The sequence below is a fragment of the Thalassophryne amazonica genome, chromosome 3 (genome assembly GCF_902500255.1).
Source record: "Thalassophryne amazonica chromosome 3, fThaAma1.1, whole genome shotgun sequence".
In the NCBI taxonomy this organism is placed as follows: Eukaryota; Metazoa; Chordata; class Actinopteri; order Batrachoidiformes; family Batrachoididae; genus Thalassophryne; species Thalassophryne amazonica.
Window position 1 is genome coordinate 86136463 of NC_047105.1, and position 26676 is coordinate 86163138.

A 26676-nucleotide genomic window follows, 5' to 3' on the forward strand; every position below is an offset into this window, starting at 1 on the left:
GGTCAAAATCAGGAATAATATTGGAAAATTGAAAAAATATCCTTTTAACATTGAGCAAATTTTCAAAAATTCATAACTGTCAAAAAAATTTAATTTCTTTCATATTTGAGAGCCTTATATAGGACGGTATCCTTTATCAACTGACAAAGTTTGATCCAATGTTGCCAACGAATGGGCTCCGCTAAAAATTGATCGGCCCTGCCTTCACTGCGCATGCATCATTTGGGACTACAGCAAGCACGTCTGAATCTGACTCTTTACGGCCAAAGCGTTCAAAGGGAATAATGTGATTTTTAACCATCAGATGACAAAGTAAAACCTCTTAAATGATTGTAGTCAATTTTAAGCAGAAATGAGGCCATTTTTACGGAGAAACAAGGTGATAATCGGTGAGTTGCTACTGACGCTCTGAAATGACGTAGGCACAGCTGCAGCTGCGGCTCTCTGATCGCTTCCCCTGTCTTTTATTATGAAATAATGCTGAATGTATGTGGAAATGATTGTTGTACAAAAGCTTCAGTTATCTGCCACTGAAACAGGTGATGACTGGAGTGCAGTTTTAAGCAGAAATGAGGTCATATTCAGCGAATTGCTGGGGAAGCTCAGAAATGATGCTGCTGACCTCCATAATGACGCATGTGTTGGGGAAAGTGTAATGCACGGACCCACAACAGGGGGTGTAAATGAACGGTCAATAGATATTCCAATAAATACAATTTATTGCGGCAAATGTGCACAACAGGTCGAATACTGCTTTTAGACAGTCAATCACAAGATACAATAAGTGACGTGTGGGCAGGCCCGAGGATAGGAGACGCCTATCCAGAGAAGAGCCGGGGCCCACCAGGTTCCGCCGCCAACGAAGACCTGCAGTATACCGAAGCCGCCAAGTCCCGAGTCCCCAGGTGGCCTCAGCTTCAGCTGTCAGATCCGGTACTGCTGGCAGGAACAAAAACAGGTTAATGGTGGGTGTGTGGACACCCAGTAAGCAGTCAGCAAACAAAAGTCACCAGTCCTTCCTGAGGGAATAATCCACCACACCCAGGAAACAGGAAACGCTAAGCACGTGCAGCACCAGTAGTATACTTAGGTGAGAAGTGAGGAGTAGGAAACGCCGACTCCTTCCAACTTCTACCACCCAGCTCCAAGCTGCGAGTATACAAGGTTAAACACTGCCAAACTTAGAAACAGGAATATGTGCGAACGGCACAGTAATGGCTGAGAAGTTTACCTGTGAGGTAAGCTGATATCTCGGCAGAGATGTGGTGTCTCCTCCAGGCTTTTATGGTGCAGATGATGATGGTTGCTGACAGCTGTCAGTCCTGGCTCCTGGATGGTAACTGTGCCCTCTGGTGCCTGAAACCCGACAACAGGTAGGGCACCCTCTGGTGTTGGCCAAGCAGTACCTCCTCTTCGGGCGGCCCACACAACAGCATGTGCAGTGCAATCAGGGTGGCCCAGTTTTTAGGAAGGACCATTCATTCAGGGACACCGGATCTGATCCAGATTACAGACTTTGTGGCCATTTGGATTTAATATCACCAAATCACACCAAATGGCGGAGCGCTAGCAGCGTCATGACTGAGCGCTAGCAGCAATTAAGAGATTATCGCCCCGTTTGCGCTTAAACTGCCTTGTTTTTGCTTACAATCAACTTTAGAATGATTAAGAGGTTTTACATTGTCATCTGACAGTTAATAATCACATTATTAGTGTGAAGTTCCCTGATCCACAGCAGGATTGTTTTCCACCGGCGCAGCTCCACCGAGGCCCGAGGCACCAGCGCACATCCACCGGCGCGGCTCCACCTGAAGCCCGAGGCGTCAGCGCAGTTCCACCGGTGCGGCTCCACCGAGGCCCGAGGCGTCAGTGCAGTTCCACCGGCACGGCTTTACCGAGGCCCAAGGCGCCAGCGCGAAATTATCTGACCATGGGTCCGAAGAAGGCACTGACGGCGGAGGAGGGAGACGATATCAAGAAGTCCCTGGACTTTCTGTCTGAGGAAATCTCTGTTGTTAAAATGCAGCAGAAATCCATTATGGAGCTGGTGGAAGAAGTGAAGGCTCTCCGGATCCAGAATGCCGAGAAAGACCAGCGTCTGGTGTACCTGGAGAACCATTGTACGTAGTTGGAAAAGTACACAAGGATGAACGACGTTAGGGGGTTGGTGTTGCACTGGGTGAGAAGCTACTTAAGTAACAGAAAACAGTTTGTGAAGTTGGGGGAATATACATCATCATGCTTGGACAATGCTTGTGGCGTCCCACAGGGGTCAGTATTGGGTCCAAAACTGTTTCTAATTTATATAAATGATATTGTCAATGTTTCCAAAATATTAAAATTAGTATTATTTGCAGATGACACAAGCATTTTTTGTTCAGGGGGGGATTTGCAGGAGTTACTGAGGAGGATCAGTATAGAAATGGGAAAATTGAAATATGGTTGACAGAAACAAATTATCATTAAACTTAAGTAAAACAAAATACATGTTATTTGGCTATTGTAATACAGACATACAGGTTCAGTTACAAGTCGAGGGGGTAGATATTGAAAGGGTACATGAAAATAAGTTTCTGGGGGTGATAATAGATGATAAGATAAACTGGAAGACTCATATAAAACATATACAAAGTAAACTGTCAAGAAGCATTTCAGTTCTAAACAAAGCAAAACATATTCTGGACCACAACTCACTCCGCATTCTTTACTGTTCCACTGGTTTACCATATTTACAGTACTGTGCAGAGGTATGGGGTAATACTTATAAAGGTACAACACAATCACTATCAGTAATGCAGAAAAGAGCTATAAGAATTATTCATAATACTGGCTATAGAGATCATACAAATCCACTATTTTTACAATCCAAAATCTTAAAATTCACAGACTTGGTTCATTTTCAAACAGTACAAATCGTGTATAAAGCAATAAACAATTTACTTCAAGCAAATATTAAAAATATGTTTTTTAACAGATCAGGGGATTGCAGTCTGAGGGGGAAATTTAATTTAAAGCATCAGTGGGCACGAACAACATTAAAAGGTTTCTGTATTTCTGTCTGTGGGGTGAGGATGTGGAACAGATTGGGAGTGGGGCTCAAGCAAGGTCCAAGCATGAACCAGTTCAAACAGCGGTACAAAAATATGTTTTTTTCTGGGTATAGGGAGGAGGAAGGGTAATGAGGGTTAGGGTGTTTTTGTTTTTTGCTTCGGCTTGTAAATATATAGTATTTTGTATGTAAGTAGGTATGTGTAGGTGTATATTTATGTTTGTGTATATATATATATATATATATATATATATATATATATATAATATATATATATATACTATATATATATATATATATATATATATATATATTGATATCGGTTTAGGTGTGTAGGAATCTATGTGTATATGTGGCAAAGGGTATCACTGGTTGTGGGGAAGAAGGGGTAGGGAAAAATAAGCTGATGCTTCACCCTACCCCTTTTCGGACATGTTGGGTACACAGTAGGAACTTTTTTGTTGTTGTCTTCACTGATCTATCTTGTAATTGTTGTTGTATCAAATGTTCGAAATAAACAGTTTTCATTCATTCATTCAATATCGAAAAGCCCATTTGGTGTACATTTTGCATTATATCTCAATCAAAAGTCCCTCAATTACTCTCATTTTATTTCATTTCTGTTATGATGAAACAAAGTATAAACCAAAATTTGACAGATGTTCCAATTTTATGCCTGTTTGTCTATCTTCTAGTTATCAGTTGGAAAGAAATTGCCGAAAAGCAGTGATAAATTGTGCATAGCAAAGATAACCAATGTTCTTTGAAAATTGTCTGAAACAGAAACCAGAAACTGAAAAAGATGAAAAAAAAAAAAAAAAAAACCTGACAACACCACAAAAAACTTGAAAAAACGTGCATGAACTAAATAGCTGTGGTGGGTCCCAGCTCCCCCAGGTTTGACTATGGGAGCACCTTGATCTTTACACCCCCCCACCCCAACTTCTGCTGACTGTGCTAAGAAAGATGGTAACAATTGAGGAATCTGTCAACAAAACAAAATAATCTATACTGTTGTAAATGGAGATTTCACCCCTGCGCTACTCAGAAATCAGAAAAGTTGTATGAACTAGAAATGTGATTGTGTCATCTGATGATTTATACTTTCAGATGGCAGAAACAGAGGTTACTAATCCTGACATCTATGACATTTTCAAATGGTGATGACATTTTCAGGTCACTCGGTGTCTGATTACGCTACGTGATTGTGTCACCCATTCTTCATTCTGGTGTAGTTATACAAGTAACCTGTGCCATAAGCAGAGCTTTGTAGAAGTGAGGTGAGGGAGGCTTCTTCCTGGCATTGATGAGCAAAGTCATTCCCAGCTCCCGAACATCTTTCCTAGGAAAACATCAAAGCATGTTAAAACATGTTCTTTTCACTGCTCTTGACCTGATATGGGCTTCATACAAAAGCTTTTAGGCTTTGACATTCATCTTTTTAACATTCTTTGACACACACAGACACATCCTCACACATCCTGTTGTGCGTTTGACGCCTTCACACACCCGCGTTAATGGTCTCTTCTTGGGTTACACTTGTGTGAACCGACATCAGACGTGGCAGCTAATTGTAACGAGGCGCTACATACCAGACATCTGGCAGCTAGCCTGGACAGAGACAGGACTGTTGCTGTGGTATGTCCTTTTAATGGGGACAGCAGAAGACCAAGCTATCAAATAGAATGTTTTAAGCTTCACAGACTCTGCCAAACACAACATTGTTTATGTGTTAGCTAGCAGGCCTCTGAGGTTGAGTAGTGAATTAGCTTGGTAGGAGGTTAGCATTACCATCTGACTATGTCAGGAGGAAACAGAAACAGGACAGACCACAAGAAAAGATGCTTAATTTATTCTGAAATAGGTTATGTTAAAAAAAACACGAAGATTCAAAGGGACGGCATGAAGATTATTCTACATATTAAAAACATTTCATATTCACACAATCTGCCAGTTTGCAGTGCTGGTGTATGTATAGTGAGATTCTGCTGCCCCCTTGTGGTGTGTCGTCCAATTACATTTAATAAGACCGACACCAATATTGCCATTGCTTCAGACAAATCTAATTTATTTCATATTTATAACACTAAATCATCCAAAGCATTGGTCCCAGTACCTTGGTATGGAGTGTAAGTAGAGCAGCAGCTCGCAGACATTCTGGGCCGATATAATAGGAGAGGCCCACTCCTTCCTGTCAGCGTGGACCTCCACCACTGCCCTGCCAGTTCTGTCCCTGCTTCCTGAGGACGTAAACACAGACAACTTAGCAATGAAATGCAAAGTCAGCTGCATTTGTTGGTAGCAGCTACACTAGACCACTCTCCACAGATGTTTTAGCTTTGCAACTGACATGAATTGCAGAGATTCTGCCTCCTGGTGGTTTAGCCCTCCCCAGTGTATTTGCCCCATCTGCAAGTGTTTTAGCCCCATCATTGAGTAGACCTTATCTGTACCTCGAGTGTGTGTTCATACCAGCCACTCACAGCACTTAGGGGACACACCGTCCCTCAAAAACACATTGATTTGAGCTCAGTTTCATCCTTTAATTGTCATGTTTTCTTTTACATTTTTAAACATTGTTTATCAATCTGTTGATGGTTTTAGAGTATCCCAGAATCCTTTGCGTGCTGGGGAGGGAAGCTTGATAATGGCATAGACATGCTAACGCGTTAGCATTGATCCCGTTTATAAGTTATTCAATACATCTATCAACTGTTTCAGAAGACCATAAGAGGTCGGTTTAACATAAAAAAGGTAAATTGATGGATCAAATAATTTCTTAAGGATACAAACCGGTTCCTGACACACAACTCTAACAGCAACACGCTTTTTTTTTAAATTACAAAACTCACCTTAAAGACTCACGATTATCTTAGTTAAACACCTAAATACACCTCCATAAGGACGCAATGTTGCAAACAAGTTGCTGCAAATGCTTATTTACACTGACAACAAAATCTCTGCCTCCCCAGCGAGAATGTGATTACACGCGAGATTTGACACTGTAAAGGCATCAATATGCTTATTTGGGCATGCACAATAGTGTGCATACCTTAGGGGAGTGGAAAAGCTCGCCAGTGTGAAGTACATCACTACAGTCTGTTTCAGATGAGTGTGATGTTCCACAGTTCATCTGCTGATGTTATGAAAATAGAGGTAGTAAAAATGCTGGGTACAATTTATTATACTTACATTCATTCATTTCCTAAACCCATTGCAAGGCCATGTATAGACAGACAAACTCATTCACTCCTACAGTTAATTTAGAGTCACCAATTCACCTAACCTGCACTGATTTGGAAGGCAAAAAGAGCACCCCAAGGGAACCCACAAGCTCCACACAGAAAGGAACTCATGAGAAGCGACACCTTTTTTGCTGTAAGGCAACAGTGCTAACCACAAACCACTGTGGTGCCTGTGGTATAGTCCTCTTCCAAATAAGATTCATATGACTTGCTATGGCTTCTACAGAGATGATTATTAAACATAAAAAGCTTAACAACAAAAGCATCCAGTCAGTTAATATCATAAATTCCTTTTTTATGATGGGGTACTTTACATTTTAAATTTGTTCATGCTGACAGTGTTCATTAAAATTTTTTTTATTTTTCAAGTATTATATTCTATAAACAGGGATGAGAATAGTATGAAAAACACTGAAAATATAAATATAATAAGAATATGAAGCTGGAAAATACAAAAACCGGCAAAACAATCTGCAAAATATTCACTGGCTGTAAAAATGAGTGACCATAACACTGGAGCTAATCTTTCTGGTAACTTTCAGTCCACTTTTCGTCAAAACCTCTGTGAGTTTTGGAATTTTCCAGCATGTTATTCTTTCCTGTAATTTCTTTGTAAGAACCCCACAGCGCCTCCGAGACTTTCTTCAACTTCACATTTATTTTTCAAATTAGACGCAGTTGACAACTTTAAGTTCAAACTTTGCTTTTAAAAGAGTTCTGCCCTATTAAAAGCTACAATGGTCACATGTTTGATCAATTTTATTCACATTGAAACTTGGGGCCAAGCCACTTGAAGATGGGGTTAATACAAAACCGCTGAGCGGCTAAACCACTGGATAGCAACTCACACATACTGTACACACACATCTTTCTGCTGTCACAAATTATCACAGTGTGCACTGAGTGGTGTCCAGTGGATGTGGATTCCCTATGAAGCCTAACTATGCATATCTTTAAAATTTGCCCATTTACATACAACCTTTCTAGGCAGCCTGGTTTTATATTGATGCAAACCTTTGTACTAAGAATCCAACTTATCTGAATATACTGTACATATCTCCATTTTCCTTCGCAATAATAATGATTGATCACTTTTGAAGTATTTACACATGCTCAGTTTTACATAGGTTGTATGTCAAGTTGCATTTTGCTGCATTGTACTTGCATAATATGATGATAATGATGTTAAATCTAATTAAAATACTGTCCCTCACCCACTGCCCACGATGTTTTAGAGATTGTTTGTTTGTGTATGGTTTTGTTTTAAATCAATTACAAGCATTCGCCTTAGTGAGGTTTCAAATCCCACAAAATCTCACAAAACTTCGGAGAGTTCACCGCTCTGCGAGATGTCATTAACACTGAGAAATGCATTGAGTTGGTCTGATCAGGCTGCACTTTAACCGCTGAACACGGACAACAGCATTAATATTGCAACATAAAACTCTTTGTATATTGTGCCTAAAACTCTTGTGAATATATTATCTGGGTTTTTAGATGTTATTGCGTTTGTTTTATACGTATAAACATGTGAGAAGCTCAGGTTGTTCCTCTGTTATTTTCAATGGGAATCTCTGTGAGCTTTGATCGCTTCCTGTTCGTGTCATTCTGGGGAAAGTGAAGTTTGCTCTTTAATGTCCTGCTTATTGTCCTTTACAGCACAGATTGTCTTGTTTGTTCCTGAGTAATATATATAAAATGTCTGAAATTTGGTTTGCATTTATGAAGATCCATGCAGATTAAACATAGCAGACATGGATTATTTGGAATATTTGTTTTAGCAAGTTTTCAGGGTCTCATGCAGCAGTCTCTCAATAATGTGATGATAACCATAAAAAAAATTACATTTTGGTTGTATGTTGTCGTCATGTGGATTCTCTATGTTTCTCTGGCGTGCAAGGAATTATGGGATATCTCAATAAGGCAAATGCCACATACTGTTCACAAGCCTGACTGGAACTTTGAGACCCCTTATGGGATTACATTTGGTAGTTTTGTTCAGACACAAATTATTCATACAAAATTAAAACTGAAAGTCCAATTTTTTTTATTTTACAATGTAATAAAAAGTACCTGGTAAATAAATAATGCCTAGTTCAAGCAGACTACTGATACATCTGAAACTTGATTCTTTGGTTTGTGAAGACACCAGCATGTCAGAGCTGGCTGAAGGAAGCTGAACCTCTGGAGAAGTAGAAGTATGTTGTCCATCTGTGTTGGAGAGAATATCATTCTTCCTTGGCTGTGACTCTGCAAATCAGTAAAGGAAACAAAGATGAATGTTTCTACACAAAAAACATTGTTTTTCTTTGGAAAGATTTAAACTGACTATCAAGACAAGTAATTGTATGCTTTGTGCCAAAAATGCATAAACACTAGAAATGCCTTCTCAAGGTTTGAGAAACAATGACACTGTTCCCCCATATAAAGGTAAACAACTGTTTTACCCGAGGCCAACATATGGCCATTGTGTATTGTGAAGACCTTGCGTCCATCCGTCTGTCTGTGTACAACATAAGTCCAGTTCTATTACTGCCACAGTCTTCACATTCACAGGGAACAATCTTGGGACACAAACCTTGGACAAGTCCAAAGATGGCTAACCTTGACATATTTTAAGAGGTAATTTAAGATGTTAAAATGTCACATTCTGTACCTAATTTTATGGCATGATCTCACGGACGTTAGCGCGTGAGCATGGTGACGTCGCTTCCTGCTATCGCTGGGTGCTAACTTTGCTTTGTTTTTTTGGTTAGAGAGAACACCTTTCTCATATATTATGTAAAAGCTAAAGAGAAATAAACACTTCTAAAACTGAAAACGCTATATCTGTAACCTGATAACACCTCTGGAAGGATTTACAAAACATTTAGTGGACGTTAGTGTGGTGATGTCACAGGTTGGTAGCAAAACTCTGTTTCATTTGTGTGTAAATTAGTGCTGGGTTGAAAAGATTGATTCACCAAATTTAAATCGATTCTCATTTTAATTCCCACAAATCAATTCATACATCCAAAGATCGATTTTTTTCACACACACACACACACACACACTCACACACACACCCACACACACACACACACACACACACATATATATATATATATATATATATATATATATATATATATATATCTATATATATATATATATATATATATATATAATTACGCTGCAGTTGGGCCATTGCTCTGTTTCTGAGGGTGCATTTTAGTCATTTAAAGATTATTAATCATGACTACCGGGACTGTTGTTGTGGGCAAGAAAAGAAAATCGTCTGCTGTTTAATTCACACAGCTGTTTTTTTTCCGTTCCTCACAAAGTGCCATTTCCGAGGAACAACGCACGAAGATTGTAGTGTAGATGTAGATGTAGAGTAGACTGTGGGAGCTGCATTCTCCTGCTGCAGGAAAATTTAGGAAAACTTCACCTGCTGCAAGATAACTGTTCTAATATCTGCGTTCTCCTGCTGCAGGATAAATTTTCTAATATCCGTGTTCTCCTGCTGCAGTGTGCCATGCAGTGAGTGCTGCAGATGCGGGTTTTGTAAGGGAGACTGAGACCGTTATCCCCCAGAAAAGTTTTAAATTTAAAACTATCTGAAACACTGTTGCCTGCATTTTGAGGGCCAAATTTTATGTAGTATTAATATGTTACATAACCAGACAATCATGTAACAGCTCAAAAAACAGCTTTAATAACACTAACCCATATCGATATTGGATCAAATTAAATCAAAATAATCGATTCTGAATCTTAAGAATCAGAATCGAATTGATTCTTGAAATTTGAATTGATACCCAGCTCTAGTGTAAATATATCCTCTTTGTCATATATTATGTAAAAGTGAGTGAGAAATAAACACTTCTAAAACTGAAAAGACTGATTTTGAATCTAATAATACCTCTGAAGTGATTTAAAAGATATTTAGCAGACGTTAGTGTTGTTTAGTTTTTGAGTGGTGAGGGTGACAGCCAATCAGAGTAGAGCTGCACCGTGACATCACAGTCTGATTGCGAGCTGCAAACTCAGTTTTTTGGAACCTAATAATTACAACCCCAATTACAATGAAGTTGGGACATGTGAAATGTAAACAAAAACAGAATACAATAATTTGCAAATCCTCTTCAACCCGTATTCAATTGAATACACTACAAAGACAAGATATTTAATGTTCAAACTGATAATCTTTATTGATTTTGTGCAAATAGTTGCTCATTTTGAAATGGATACCAGCAACATGTTTTAAAAAAGCTGGGACAGTGGTATGTTTACCACTGTGTTACATAACTCAATAATCGTTTGGGAACTGAGGACACTAACTGTAAGTGTCATGATTGGGTATAAAAGGAGCATCCCCAAAAGGCTCAGCCGTTCACAAGCAAAGATGGGACAAGAATCACCACTTTGTGAACAATTGCATGAAAAAATAGTCCAATAGTTTAAGAACAATGTTTCTCAACGTTTAATTGCAAGGAATTTAGGGATTCCATCATCTACAGTCCATAATATAATCAGAAGATTCAGAGAATCTGGAGAACTTTCTACACATAAGCGGCAAGACCGAAAACCAACATTGAATGCCCATGACCTTCGATCCCTCAGGCGGCACTGCATTAAAAACCAACATCATTGTGTAAAGGATCTTACCACGTGGGCTCAGGAACACTTCAGAAAACCATTGTCAGTTAACACAGTTCGTCGCTACATCTAGAAGTGCAATTTAAAACTCTACCATGCAAAGCGAAAGCCATACATCAACAACATCCAACAACGCCGCTGCCTTCTCTGGGCCCAAGCTCATTTGAAATGGACAGACGGAAAGTGGAAAAGTGTGCTGTGGTCTGATGAGTCCTTATTTCAAATTGTTTTTGGAAATCATGGATGTCGTGTCCTGTGGACAAAAGAGGAAAAAGACCATCCAGATTGTTACCAGCGCAAAGTTCAAAAGCCAGCATCTGTGATGGTATGGGGTGTGTTAGTGCCCATGGCATGGGCAACTTACACATCTGTGATGGCACCATCAATGCTGAAAGGTACATCCTGGTTTTGGAGCAACACATGCTGCCATCCAAGCAATGTCTTTTTCAGGGACGTCCCTGCTTATTTCGGTAAGACAATGCCAAGCCACATTCTGCACGATACAACAGCATGGTTTCATAGTAAAAGAGTGCAGGTACTAGACTGGCCTGCCTGCAGTCCAGACCTGTCATCCATTGAAAATGTGTGGCGCATTATGAAGTGCAAAATACGACAACGGAGACCCTGGACTGTTGAACAACTGAAGTTGTACATCAAGCAAGAATGGGAAAGAATTCCACCTACAAACCTTTAACAATTAGTGTCCTCAGTTCCCAAATGCGTATTGAGTGTTGTTAGAAGGAAAGGTGATGTAACTCAGTGGTTAACATACCACTGTCCCAGCTTTTTTGAAACATGTTGCAGGCATCCATTTCAAAATGAGCAAATATTTGCACAAAAACAATATGTTTATCAGTTTGAACATTAAATGTCTTGTCTTTGTTGTGTATTCAATCGAGTATAGGTTGAAGAGGATTTGCAAATCATTGTATTCTCTTTTTATTTACATTTTACACAACATCCCAACTTCATTTGAATTGGGGTTGTAATATGGCTGCTTTTTATTCTTCCGACCTTGATGATATGTAGCATCATAGGCAGAGCAGAGAATCAGATGTTCAAACGAGTTATATTTGTGACCCCCAACAGCTAATAAGCTAAACTTGAATTTAGAAATAAGAGCATCATGAGGGATGTGACTAAATGTGTATGCCAGTGGGCAGGCATCATTTAAGGGGAGGACAGCTGTAGGTTTAAGCCAGGTTTCACATAACCCAATCATATCTATTTGATGGTCCATAATTAGATCATTAATCAACAATGATTTCGGGAATAGTGATATTGTGTTAATGAGACCCAGAATAAGGACCTCAGTTGGGCTGACAGTTGGACTGTTTGGAATTAGGGGAGGTTCCAGAGTAGCATTTACAAGATGCCTGGAAGTAGGTTAAGTTTTAAGACATTCCACACGGGTTGTAGGTAGCAGACACAAAATAATTGATATTGCTGGAACAGCCAATGGGCCATCCTCAATTTCCTTGCCATCCAGTGTTGTAATGGGTATTAATTTTGCAAAGCATATCCCTCTATGATTTTTATGGACACGTCTACGCAACAGGACAAAGTCTCAACTTAATGAATTTCTCTCCCTGGCAGATAAACTGCATGATCACAATAGTGGATTTTCTGCACTAATTTCCCCGCTAAGCTAATGGATTCCACACCCACATTTGTCATAAGCCTGTCTGCAGAATAGTGCCAGCCACCTATTTAACAATGTCAGCCTGCTAAACGCCTCATCATTACCCCGGGAGGGGAGGGGACCAGAGACTATTAATCGATGCTGACACATCTTTTTGGCAAGGTCACAAGTCCTCTCTATGTCCATTTTTGTAACCTCTGAGTGCCTCATCGTGACATCATTGGCGCCGACGTGAATAACCATGTGACTGTATCTAGTGTCATTTTCCTTTGTCTGTCTACCCTTCTGCAGCATCAGCACCATAAAATGGGAGGCAACGTTGGGAGCTCTGGCCCCAGGAATACATTTAACATCAGCCATGGTCTGTAACCTGACTTTGCGGGTGATAGAATCCCCGTTCACTAAAGACCGGCGTTTTGGCCTGGAGATAGGAGTGGAAGTCCCCCGTGGGCTCAAAGAACTCACATCAGGTATATCCAAGGGAGAAAACGGTTCACAGTTCGCAGTGGCGAGTGTGATCGGGCTACCACAACCGGGCACCAAGCCCTACGTGACTTCCTCCACTTGACCACAGTCCGAAAGCCGTCCTCCACAGCCGGCATTTCTAGGCTGATGCTAATGGGTATGCTATCCGGCCCAACATTATCTTTGTCTGGAGTGCCCATAACATCTATCTCCACTGAGCTAATATGCTGTTCTGGCTTAGGGATACAGCTCTCTAAAGAGCCACCCTATCTTCCAGCATCGCGCAGGATTTATGTAAAGTGTAAAGTAGTGTACTTTGTGCAAAAGTACACTACTTTAAAAAAGCCCTCCGTAAAGCTAGGACATCTTTCTACTCATCACTAATTGAAGAAAATAAGAACAACCCCAGGTTTCTTTTCAGCACTGTAGCCAGGCTGACAAAGAGTCAGAGCTCTATTGAGCTGAGTATTCCATTAACTTTAACTAGTAATGACTTCATGACTTTCTTTGCTAACAAAATTTTAACTATAGAGAAAAAATTACTCATAACCATCCCAAAGACGTATCGTTATCTTTGGCTGCTTTCAGTGATGCCAGTATTTGGTTAGACTCTTTCTCTCCGATTGTTCTGTCTGAGTTATTTTCATTAGTTACTTCATCCAAACCATCAACATGTTATTAGACCCCATTCCTACCAGGCTGCTCAAGGAAGCCCTACCATATTTAATGCTTCGATCTTAAATATGATCAATCTATCTTTGTTAGTTGGCTATGTACCACAGGCTTTTAAGGTGGCAGTAATTAAACCATTACTTAAAAAGCCATCACTTGACCCAGCTATCTTAGCTAATATAGGTCAATCTCCAACCTTCCTTTTCTCTCAAAAATTCTTGAAAGGGTAGTTGTAAAACAGCTACTGATCATCTGCAGAGGAATGGTCTATTTGAAGAGTTTCAGTCAGGTTTTAGAATTCATCATAGTACAGAAACAGCATTAGTGAAGGTTACAAATGATCTTCTTATGGCCTCGGACAGTGGACTCATTCTCTGTGCTTGTTCTGTTAGACCTCAGTGCTGCTTTTGATACTGTTGACCATAAAATTTTATTACAGAGATTAGAGCATGCCATAGGTATTAAAGGCACTGCGCTGCGGTGGTTTGAATCATATTTGTCTAATAGATTACAATTTGTTCATGTAAATGGGGAATCTTCTTCACAGACTAAAAGTTTAATTATGGAGTTCCACAAGTTTCTGTGCTAGGACCAATTTATTCACTTTATACATGCTTCCCTTAGGTAGTATTATTAGACGGTATTGCTTAAATTTTCATTGTTACGCAGATGATACCCAGCTTTATCTATCCATGAAGCCAGAGGACACCACACCAATTAGCTAAACTGCAGGATTGTCTTACAGACATAAAGACATGGATGACCTCTAATTTCCTGCTTTTAAACTCAGATAAAACTGAAGTTATTGTACTTGGCCCCACAAATCTTAGAAACATGGTGTCTAACCAGATCCTTACTCTGGATGGCATTACCCTGACCTCTAGTAATACTGTGAGAAATCTTGGAGTCATTTTTGATCAGGATATGTCATTCAAAGCGAAATTAAACAAATATGTAGGACTGCTTTTTTGCATTTACGCAATATCTCTAAAATCAGAAAGGTCTTGTCTCAGAGTGATGCTGAAAAACTAATTCATGCATTTATTTCCTCTAGGCTTGACTATTGTAATTCATTATTATCAGGTTGTCCTAAAAGTTCCCTAAAAAGCCTTCAGTTAATTCAAAATGCTGCAGCTAGAGTACTGACGGGGACTAGAAGGAGAGAGCATATCTCACCCATATTGGCCTCTCTTCATTGGCTTCCTGTTAATTCTAGAATAGAATTTAAAATTCTTCTTCTTACTTATAAGGTTTTGAATAATCAGGTCCCATCTTATCTTAGGGACCTCGTAGTACCATATCACCCCAATAGAGCGCTTCGCTCTCAGACTGCAGGCTTACTTGTAGTTCCTAGGGTTTGTAAGAGTAGAATGGGAGGCAGAGCCTTCAGCTTTCAGGCTCCTCTCCTGTGGAACCAGCTCCCAATTCAGATCAGGGAGACAGACACCCTCTCTACTTTTAAGATTAGGCTTAAAACTTTCCTTTTTGCTAAAGCTTATAGTTAGGGCTGGATCAGGTGACCCTGGACCATCCCTTAGTTATGTTGCTATAGACGTAGACTGCTGGGGGGTTCCCATGATGCACTGTTTCTTTCTCTTTTTGCTCTGTATGCACCACTCTGCATTTAATCATTAGTGATTGATCTCTGCTCTCTTCCACAGCATGTCTTTTTCCTGGTTCTCTCCCTCAGCCCCAACCAGTCCCAGCAGAAGACTGCCCCTCCCTGAGCCTGGTTCTGCTGGAGGTTTCTTCCTGTTAAAGGGAGTTTTTCCTTCCCACTGTAGCCAAGTGCTTGCTCACAGGGGGTCGTTTTGACCGTTGGGGTTTTACATAATTATTGTATGGCCTTGCCTTACAATATAAAGCGTCTTGGGGCAACTGTTTGTTGTGATTTGGCGCTATATAAAAAAATTGATTGATTGATTGAAAGAAAATTCAAGATTATAGCCAAGCAAGCAATAGCTAACCACTAACGAATATGCTAACCACTCCTAAGGTTCATGCAGGAGTAAAATAATGAGCTAAAATTCACAGCAGTTGCACTGAAAAACGTAAAGTATTAGACTGGTAGAATCATTAATAAAATAATTATAATAGAAACGGGGGGCGTGTGTGTGTGTGGGGGGGTCCTAAGAGAAAACTACTCCTAAGATTAACAAACTTGGCGTCAATAAAGATTTTTGCATGGGTACTTTCAGGCTGTGCGGATCTTTGCTCTATTTTAATATTTGCCTCACCTTTATCCAGCATGCCGTTTACATTTTGGATGTGTGTGTCTGTTCATTCACTCAAGTCTCACCACCATACAGAAAGATGGGAACCACCAGGACCCAAAAGACTTACACCACTGTTCTCTTGCAAAAATATCAGCATCACCAAACACCTCTGTCCAGTGGCCTCTTGACTCCATAAGCTCTCCCCACACCTCTCTCAATCTCAAAGGCCGAGGACACAGAGATATGAATGTCACTGCCAAGATAAGTGAATATCTCTACAAGTTCAACACTTTCACCACATACAGATACACTTCTGATGGCTGAGCCCAGGAAATAAGTGAAACCCTTGTCTTGATCCAGGATAATCACAAACCCAAACACTCCTCACTCAGCTTCTCAATTTCTGTAATCAGGGTATCCATTGATTCTGCATAGATTACAGAAACTTACTCAAAGAAAATTCTGTAAACCTTTCCTTGCAAAAAAAAAAAAAAATCACATAAGCTTTTGGTTTCCGCAACCCAACCCAACATCTAGTCCATACAAGATGCAAACAGTATAGGAGCCAGAACATATCCCTGATGAATGCCGGTGTAACAGTTTATCTTTTTTTTGTTTGTTTTTGGTTTCTATGTAATAATAATAATATAATAATGCATTTTTCACTTTAACTCGCTGTGCAGCACAGTTTACATTGCAGACTCTTGCAACTTCACATATAGCAGCCCTAATAAGGTACCTTTCAGTACACAAAAGAATCAAGGTCAAAGGTCAAGCTCACAGGAAGGTGAAACACTAAATTCAACTAAACAACTTTCCTGGTCGCATTTTTTGAAATTTTGCTTCCAAATTTGGCATGCACATAGTGATAGGCTTGGCTTATAAACCATTACCTGGGATAAGTGATTGACGTCGACCTTCAGGGTTTCGCTTGAGGTCAAATGTCACTTAAATTAGGTCAAACTTAAGATTACAGTAAAACATGTCGTGTAATACACCAAATTAAAGGGCTTGATGAGAATCGCAAGAGTCTGTGATGTAAACTGTGTGCTGCACAGTGAGTTAAAGGTGAAAAATGCAATGATTACAGACAAACCAAAACACAAAAAAACAGACGTACATACTAACAAACATATAGTAGATAAAAATGATTGGAACACATCTTTATTAATTCTTTGCCCTGCTGATGCTCAAATATGAAAGCAATTCGATCTTTTTTGACAGAGGTATTAACTTTTCCAATTTTCCAAGATTTTTCCTGATTTTGCCCTTTGACCTATGACCTTAAAAAGTGACTCAGTTGTTGCCTATCAGGATATGAATCTTCAATAAAAATTTCATAATGATATATGAAAAATTGTGGGCTCCAGTCTGTTCACAAACAGACAAACAATCAAACAGGGGCTAAAACATAACCTCCTTCAACTTTGTTGGTGGCGGTAATAATAATAAAAAAAAACAGTGCAAATGGTCCTTTTCAAAACAAGGCAAAGTCCAATTAGATGATGCAGAGGCTTTTTCATGTGTTTACCTGGCAACTTTTAATAGCTTGATCAGCTTCTATCAAATATTAAAAAAATACAGGCAAATGTGAGCATGGGCCTTTCTTTTACAATATATTATCCTCCTGGAGAGATAGCATGCTATGTTATGCCAACAGAGGGCTTCTTCCATTCCACTTTCTGATGTAAATCTACAGGTGCACAATCACCCAACTGTTTGGGAGACAAACGCCAAAGTGCAGCAGCATGGAAGTAAAGCCTACAGCGGCTCAATCCACATATGGATTAAATCAGGCTATTGAGGGTATTCCCGCTGAGATTCCCTGCCTCTAACATGATCTGTTCTGGCAACAGGCAACATACACAAATGTTGGAGAGGTGCAAGCGCTTGATCTTCCAAACCAAAATAAAAATATGTTTAGTATTCCTGGCTGCAAATTTCAAGGAATGTCCCTTTAAAGTCAAGACTGAATGCCAAAACACCAACTTGTATGTCTTAGCCAGTGACCTTTGCCCTTGCATAGCAACAGTACTTCTTCAGTTCTTCAAACACGTCTCTGTCATCATGGACCTGGCCTACAGCTGTGTACCGACAGCATCAAACATTAGCTGTGGCCTCTGTAACTAAACACTGTGGTGGTCTGGCTACTAAGCCTGGCTTTGATTTCAGACATCCTAATTGGCCTCTCTTTCGAGCCAACAAAGCCTCGCCTGTGTTCTCTCTCCTTGACGCTTTAATAGTCCATGTCAAACATGTGTTCACTCAAAATCATTGCATCCACTGGAAGACAAAAGCATACACGCCTCCATACATACTCCTCTGTACGTGCAGTGCCGTCTCCCTGCAGGAGGGGAATGCTGTGCTTTCTTTTAATAGAGCGGCTTCAGGCTTTCCTTTCCAGCAGGATACAGTGTGGTATTTCTGTTCACTCCCTTGATAATGTGAATGATGTCAATGCAACCAAACGACAGAGAAAGACAGCAGTGGGAGGTTCCATTGAGGAATATTGTGCAAAATACACTCAACAAAAATATAAACGCAACACTTTTGGTTTTGCTCCCATTTTGTATGAGATGAACTCAAAGATCTAAAACTTTTTCCACATACACAATATCACCATTTCCCTCAAATATTGTTCACAAACCAGTCTAAATCTGTGATAGTGAGCACTTCTCCTTTGCTGAGATAATCCATCCCACCTCACAGGTGTTCCATATCAAGATGCTGATTAGACACCATGATTAGTGCACAGGTGTGCCTTAGACTGCCCACAATAAAAGGCCACTCTGAAAGGTGCAGTTTATCACACAGCACAATGCCACAGATGTCGCAAGATTTGAGGGAGCGTTGCAATGGCATGCTGACAGCAGGAATGTCAACCAGAGCTGTTGCTCGTGTATTGAATGTTCATTTCTCTACCATAAGCCGTCTCCAAAGGCGTTTCAGGAGAATTTGGCAGTACATCCAACCAGCCTCACAACCGCAGACCACGTGTACCACACCAGCCCAGGACCTCCACATCCAGCATGTTCACCTCCAAGATCGTCTGAGACCAGCCACTCGGACAGCTGCTGAAACAATCGGTTTGCATAACCAAAGAATTTCTGCACAAACTGTCAGAAACCGTCTCACGGAAGCTCATCTGCATGCTTGTCGTCCTCATCGGGGTCTCGACCTGACTCCAGTTCGTCGTCGTAACCGACTTGAGTGGGCAAATGCTCACATTCACTGGCGTTTGGCACGTTGGAGAGGTGTTCTCTTCACGGATGAATCCCGGTTCACACTGTTGAGGGCAGATGGCAGACAGCGTGTGTGGCGTCGTGTGGGTGAGCGGTTTTCTGATGTCAATGTTGTGGATTGAGTGGCCCATGGTGGCGGTGGGGTTATGGTATGGGCAGGTGTCTGTTATGGATGAAGAACACAGGTGCATTTTATTGATGGTATTTTGAATGCACAGAGATACCGTGACGAGATCCTGAGGCCCATTGTTGCGCCATACATCCAAGAACATCACCTCATGTTGCAGCAGGATAATGCACGGCCCCATGTTGCAAGGATCTGTACACAATTCTTGGAAGCTGAAAATGTCCCAGTTCTTGCATGGCCGGCATACTCACCGGACATGTCACCCATTGAGTATGTTTGGGATGCTCTGGACCGGCGTATATGACAGCGTGTACCAGTTCCTGCCAATATCCAGCAACTTTGCACAGCCATTGAAGAGGAGTGGACCAACATTCCACAGGCCACAATTGACAACCTGATCAACTCTATGCGAAGGAGATGTGTTGCACTGCATGAGGCAAATGGTGGTCACACCAGATACTGACTGGTATCCCCCCAATAAAACAAAACTGCACCTTTCAGAGTGGCCTTTTATTGTGGGCAGTCTAAGGCACACCTGTGCACTAATCATGGTGTCTAATCAGCATCTTGATATGGCACACCTGTGAGGTGTGATGGATTATCTCAGCAAAGGAGAAGTGCTCACTATCACAGATTTAGACTGGTTTGTGAACAATATTTGAGGGAAATGGTGATATTGTGTATGTGGAAAAAGTTTTAGATCTTTGAGTTCATCTCATACAAAATGGGAGCAAAACCAAAAGTGCTGCATTTATATTTTTGTTGAGTGTATGACTGCTGCCCTTGGAACAATGATTCAGAAGAGCACGGTGGAGTAGATTTTCTAATGCACAGATGGTCACGGTTGAGTGTTGGTCAGAATGTTGAGTGCACCGTTGAGCATTGATTTACACAATGAGTACCTCTTGTTGTAACAGTTATAACTTGTTAACAAGAGATTTGATTGAAACGTGAATTTCCTTTCAACACACTTTCTGTATAATACTTTCTATGCATAATGTACAGTGCATCCAGAAAGTATTCACAGCACTTGACTTTTTTCCACATTTTATGTTATAGCCAGTGTTGCCACAGTTACTTTGAAAAAATAATCCAATTACTGATTACTTATTACTCTTTGAAAAAGTAACTTAGTACTTTATTTAGTTACGTTATAGTTACTTTCAGCAGCTGCTGACACACCCTCCACCACCTCAACATGAAAATGATAACCCATTTTGCTAAAATTCACTTTAAAGTCACCCTTTCTTGACTTCAATGAACATAAATATTTGTTTTATAAAAAATAAAAGTCAGTCTTTCTTGGCCTCATTTTACTGTTGACAGCACTGTGACAGTAAAACTTGCAATTTCTAACCTACATTGTTACCTCCCCCAAGGAGGTTATGTTTTCGGTCACGTTTGTCTGTCTATTTGTCAGCAGGATAACTTTTAAGTTTTGAACGGATTTTGATGAAATTTTGTGGAGTGGTTGGAAATGACAAGAGGAACAAGTGATTAAATTTTAGTGGTGATCCGGATCACGATCCGGATCCCGATGCTAACGCATTAGCATGTCTATGGCATTTTCAATGTTAAAAGTTAGCATTAAGCAGTTGCAACTGTCATCATGTTTGGGTGCATTTGTTTTCAAATTGTAATATTTCTTACATTTATTTTTACCTCCGCCAAGGAGGTTATGTTTGTTTATATATTAATAATCTAATGATTATTATATACAATTTTAGAGAAAGAGACAAAAAGAAATAGATCACTGTGCCAATCAATCAATCAATTTTTTTATATAGCGCCAAATCACAACAGTTGCCCCAAGGCGCTTTATATTGTAAGGCAAGGCCATACAATAATTATGTAAAACCCCAACGGTCAAAACGACCCCCTGTGAGCAAGCACTTACAGTGGGAAGGAAAAACTCCCTTCCGCCAAGGAGGGAAGGAGGGAATCTCTTTAGGGTCAGTGACCCTATGGCCTTGTTTAGTGAAGTGTTTCATAAATGTTAAACAATTCATATATTTGCAGTTTAGTTGAATAATAAATTGAATTTTGTCTCATTTGTTCTTGTCTATAAGCACATGCAATATCAATATCAGTGCTCAGATGACAGTAGCTTCTGGGAAAGTTGCAAGTTGCAATAAACTGTGATGCCAAGCGCTAAGGATACATGCTATCCAGTCACAGCAGATGAAACTTTTTTTTTACTACTGAACAAACATCATTGTTAGACTTTTTTTGGTTCAATGATTCCACGGCGTGTAGATGTTATGGCGTCAGTGACCCCATGGCCTTGGCGGAGGTTTGCACTCTCTGAGTGCTTCTAGTTTATAAATGTAACTATTAAATCATTTAATTTTTCTAACATTTAAATTCTGTACACAATTTAGTTGTTGAAATTATTATTATAAGTAGTAGTAGCAGAAGTAGTAGTAGTTAAAAAAAAAGACTTTAAATGTGGACCTTAATCTAGGGGTGTTGTGAGGGGGCCCTCCCCCGCCCCTTTTCCATCTGGATTCGCCCCTGCTTTGGCATTTGAGCAGGAAAAATGGATACCTTTATTTGTGCAGAAATCGTGACCAGATTGACAGGTTAAAAAGTTATATCAGCATTTTTTTATGTCATGTCATCCTCACAAAGAGAGATTTTGAGTGCAAAAAAAGTAGAAAAAACTATTTGTTGTTCACGCATCACAGATCAGCTGTTTTTAGCGAGAGACAAATACAGAGTGGCGCTCAGAGTTTTAAATAAAGGGGGGGGAAGCGTAAAAATGTGTTTGTAAAGGTCAGTGCAGATGTGCTGTTGTCACCACGCTTTGAGAGACGACGACTGTTTTTGACTCAGAACTGCTGCTGAAAACCACAGTGGTAAAGCTCGCAGCTCGCTGAAAGTGTGCAGTTCAGTCAAACCCCAACTCCCCCTGCCCATGAGCCAAGTTTAATGCTGCAATAGTAATGCACAGTGACTTGGAGAACTAACTTTAATCTGATTACTGATTTGGAAAGATTAACGCATTAGATTACTCGTTACTGAAAAACAATTCAGATTAGAGTAACGTGTTACTAAGTAATGTGTTACTAAGTAACATGTTGCCGGCATCAGTAGTTACAGCCTTATTCCAAAGTGGATTAAATTAATTTTTTTCCTCAAAATTCTACACAAAATACTCCATAATGACAATGTAAAGAAGTTTTTTTTTTTTAAGAATTTTGTAAATTTATTAAAAATACATCAACTGAGAAATCACATGCACAAAAGTATTCACAGCCTTTGCCTTGAAGCTCAAAATTGAGCTCAGGTGGATCCTGTTTCCACTGATCATCCTTGAGATGTTTCTACAGCTTAATTGGAGTCCACCTGGGGTAAATTCAGTTGATGGGACATGATTTGGAAAGACACACACCTGTCAACATATAACATAAGGTCCCACAGTTGACAGTGTATGTCAGAGGACAACCTGAAACAGAGCATAGACTCAAAATGGCTGTGCACCGATATGGTGTCAGATCAGTGACAAAATCCGACTCTCGTAAAAAATGTGTTCATGTGTAGATATTAACTGCGTGCGCGCAAATAATCACTCCGTGCACGCAAAGGTGATGCTTTGTTTTAATTAAACAGTCGGATTCCCCTGGTCCGCACCAGTTCTAAGTCAGCTGCTAGGCGCCAGCCGAGGACCAACGCTCCCCCACCCGCTTGAACTTGATTTCTGCTCACGCAAAGTTTATTTCTGCTTACGCATAGAGAATTCCTGCTCGCTCGCTTGAAACTTATGGCACTATAGGGATTGAATTTCCTGGGCGTTTAATTCTTGCGTGGTGCTTGTGTACTTATGTTCCTGGTATTAGTTTTCAGTTATTGTTTTGATGTTCTATTGTAGTATTATCTGAGAGTAGCCTTGTATTAGTTCTTGTTAGTCCTGTCTCGGTTTCACTTATACACAGATTGAGTTCCATGTTAGTTTCTGTAGTTTTGCACTTGCATTTACAGCATATGTTTGTTTTTGTTACTTCTGTTGTATTTTTTGCTATTGCTGTGTTTATTGTTATGCTTTATTTTCTATTAGCTCTTGAGTTCAGGTTTTGTTTTCAGTCACCTCATGTTCATTTAGATTTCATGTATGTTGTTCCTTCCTCCTTTTCCCTGAGTTGTTACACATGTCACTAATTAGTTTGTTTGGTATTTAAACCCTCACTCGTCCACATTTCTGTTGCAGATTGATTCACTGTGATCATTGTCATTCCTGCGTATCTATCTCTGTGAGTATTTCGTGATTTATAGTTTTCCCGCTTCGCATGTTTACTCAGTCTTTGAATTTCTTCTCGTGCTACTCTATTTTTTGAACTCTGTTTCCTCCTCTGTGGAAATAAATCACCTAGCCTTTAGCTGTCTGCATTTTGGGGTTTGATTTTGACTATTTGAGATCTAATCCGTAACAATTAGGTGCAGTTATTCAGGCTGAAGATGTTTTAAAAGTAGCCTTATGTATCTAGATATTTAATTTCAATTTATTTTCTTCTGATATCATTCATTTTCTTGCACACTGCTCTTCATATTGATGTTCATGTTCTTCATGTCTTCGTGTCTCTGTTAATATGTACAGTTGTAATATAATATTCCATAACACTGTAATGTAACATTCCTCTGGGATGAATAAAGTGTTCTGAATGTTCTTCATTGCTTCTTTGCTTACCTTTTTTAGGAGACTGTCGTCGTTCCAGCTTTGGAGACACCTGATTAAACAGTGAATGCTGCCTACATTGCATTATCACTTCAGGACCAACATCACTGTGAGCCCTGCTAGTGGGCTGATGCAGCATTGGGTTCCCTTTAGGCGTCTCTGACACTGTGGACCGAGACCGAAGCTTTACTTTGTGCTTTCCTGATGGTTTCACCACCTCCACTTTCTGTTGTGATGTCATGTTACCATCGCAGGTCTGAACAGGTGATGGATAGCCCTTCAAATCATAGCCTAGCTGGTGGAGAAAACCTTTTATTTGTGTTCTTTGACAATGATTCAAACCAGGGGATGATTTCAAAGCAGTGGCAGGTTCCTTGAAAAGGTTTTCTGAACCAGAACCCCTGGATATAACGGTTTCTGGTGTTGGATCACAGCTGTGTCTGTTCTGACAGGGCTCATGTCTCATCACAGGTTTGTTACAGTGCCCACACGTGTTCTCTCTTTGAGCTTCATATGTGTCCTTGGATCTTAATTCGCCATCTTCACAAAGACTGACCTCCTCCACAACAGACAGGAGATCAACACTGACCTTCTCAAATGTGAAGGGATTTTTCAGTGCTGCCATGTAAGAATCTCTGTACCTACACTGCAAGTATTGATCAGTGGAATCAAGTCCCAGTGTTCTCTGGCTACAGGGAGTACATGGGTTAACTACATGTCCACACTGGGCACTAGTCTCAACTGGTACAGCTGATGGTGGTCTGGCTGGTTTGAGCAAACATGAATTTGGCGAACTTGGATGGTTGTCATTCCCTTTTGCAAGATCCATCAGGTCTACATAATCACCCTCAAGTTCTCGATTGTTGTGACTGTCCCAAGTGTTTGGTGAAACCCAGCCCACAGGTTTCATTAAAGGTTTGGTGCGTGATCTATGGGTTCGTTTATCATGATCCATTTTGACAAGTTTAGAAGAATAACCCACAGGTTTTGAAGATGATGTCTTCCTGTCCATCTCAGGAAGAACGTCTTCCAGTGGAAGGGTTGAGGAGCTAAAATGGGAGGGAACTGGGACTTGCTTTGGCTCTGAAGGAAAAGCAGAGGAGGAAGTAGGCATGATCTTAGGCTTGTCTAAAAACTCTGGGATAGCTATTTTAGCCCAGGGTAACTTGATTACACCTTGGTCTGTACAAAGCAAGCAACGTGAAAGAGGAGTCCCATGGCGATCCTCATTGATATCCTGCAGCCACTCTTCGGTGAAGATACAGGAGTATGATGTCTCACAGACGGGGGTCTCTTCTACTTCTCGACATCCTTCTTCCAGGAGACTTTTGAGTACAATGCGTGCTGCTTGGTCCCCGAAAGGTTCAACCTGTAGATAGAAGTCTCCAGGACGCAGAAGCAGAGGGTTGAGTGGTGCTAACTGGATGACAGTCTTGTCATGGAGACACAAGGGCCAGCCCTCACAGCGGAAAAGCACATCAGAGAACCCAGCCTGAAAACACATGCAAGAATGACAATTTCAATGTCATTTTGTTATAACACATTGAAACTAGAGCACTTTAACCTTACTGCTTTTTACTGTTTGCATAATAGGCAGCCTTCCGATTGTAAAATATGCATCCACTGTAGTTTATGTGTCAGAATATGTGTTCAGTTTGTTATCATTAAATTTTACATTGACAATGAGCTGCAGTGACGTAGGTAGGCACCAGTCTGAAGCAGTGGCAATGAAAGAAACTCACCAAACATTCTCATCTCAAGCTACATGTACAGTAACTTTACAACCACTCATATGCTGAGAGACAACTTCTTCTTCTTTTGGCTGCTCATGTTAGGGGTTGTCCAAGCAAATCAACAGTTCCCATCTCACCCTGTCCTGTGCATCTTCCTCTGTCACACCAACCACCTGCATGTCCTCCCTCAGCACAGCCATAAATTCTCTTTCTCTTTGGCCTCCCTTTCTCCTATACCCCGGGTCCCTCCTCTGCACATGTCCAAACCATCTCAGTCTCACCTCTCTGATTTTATCTCCAAACCATCCCAGCTGGGCTGTCCCTCAAATATGTTCATTCCTAATCCTGTCTATCCTTGTCACTCCCACATCTTCAGCTCTGCCACCTACATCTCTGCCTCCTGTCTTTGCATTCGTGCTATTTCAAAACTGGTGCTGATGATGGCTGTAACAACTATGTATACCAAATTTGTTCAAGATTGACAAAGATGGATCAAGACGTTACTGTGATGCTTCAAATGGTGCCCTGATTTCCTATTTGGGATGAAACGGGAAGGAATGGCGCTCTGTAGAATACTCCCATGAGGACAAATTATGTAAGTCTGGTCAGTTTTTCACTGTTTCGTCAGTTTTTTTGGTTGTATTTTTCTCAATGTTGCTCCCCCTACAGCTTGGGAGTACATATGTCAAAACACGGTCATAAAAAGTCACTGTTGGCCCTCCCTCTCCCCTCTTCCCCCGCTATCCATGTGGATTTGTTTTTAATGGAGACAGTAAACGCAATCTGTGGATGCGCTTTAAGTGCTCTAATTTCCAGAGAGGAATGTTCCCAGTTCAAGGCCACCGCTGCTCATTCTCCATGTTATGTTGCGTTGCATCAGGAAGGACATCCGGTGTAAAATTTGCACCAAATCAACATGCACATCCAGTTCGGATCTGTTGTGGTGACCCTGAGAGAAAAAAGGGGGATGCC

General features: G+C 40.5%; 1 protein-coding gene across 1 annotated transcript in view; it reads right to left on the bottom strand.

The window, feature by feature from the left end:
* The window catches only part of LOC117507210 (uncharacterized protein KIAA1755 homolog), a 137463-nt gene that overhangs the window by 65827 nt on the left and 44960 nt on the right, over positions 1-26676 (bottom strand). The window contains exons 3-6 of the mRNA XM_034167026.1: positions 23984-25463; positions 8368-8544; positions 5166-5289; positions 4298-4391 (exon numbers count right to left, since the gene is read on the bottom strand). Coding sequence (XP_034022917.1) covers positions 4298-4391; positions 5166-5289; positions 8368-8544; positions 23984-25463 — 1875 coding nt within the window. The remainder of the gene's footprint in view (positions 1-4297; positions 4392-5165; positions 5290-8367; positions 8545-23983; positions 25464-26676) is intronic.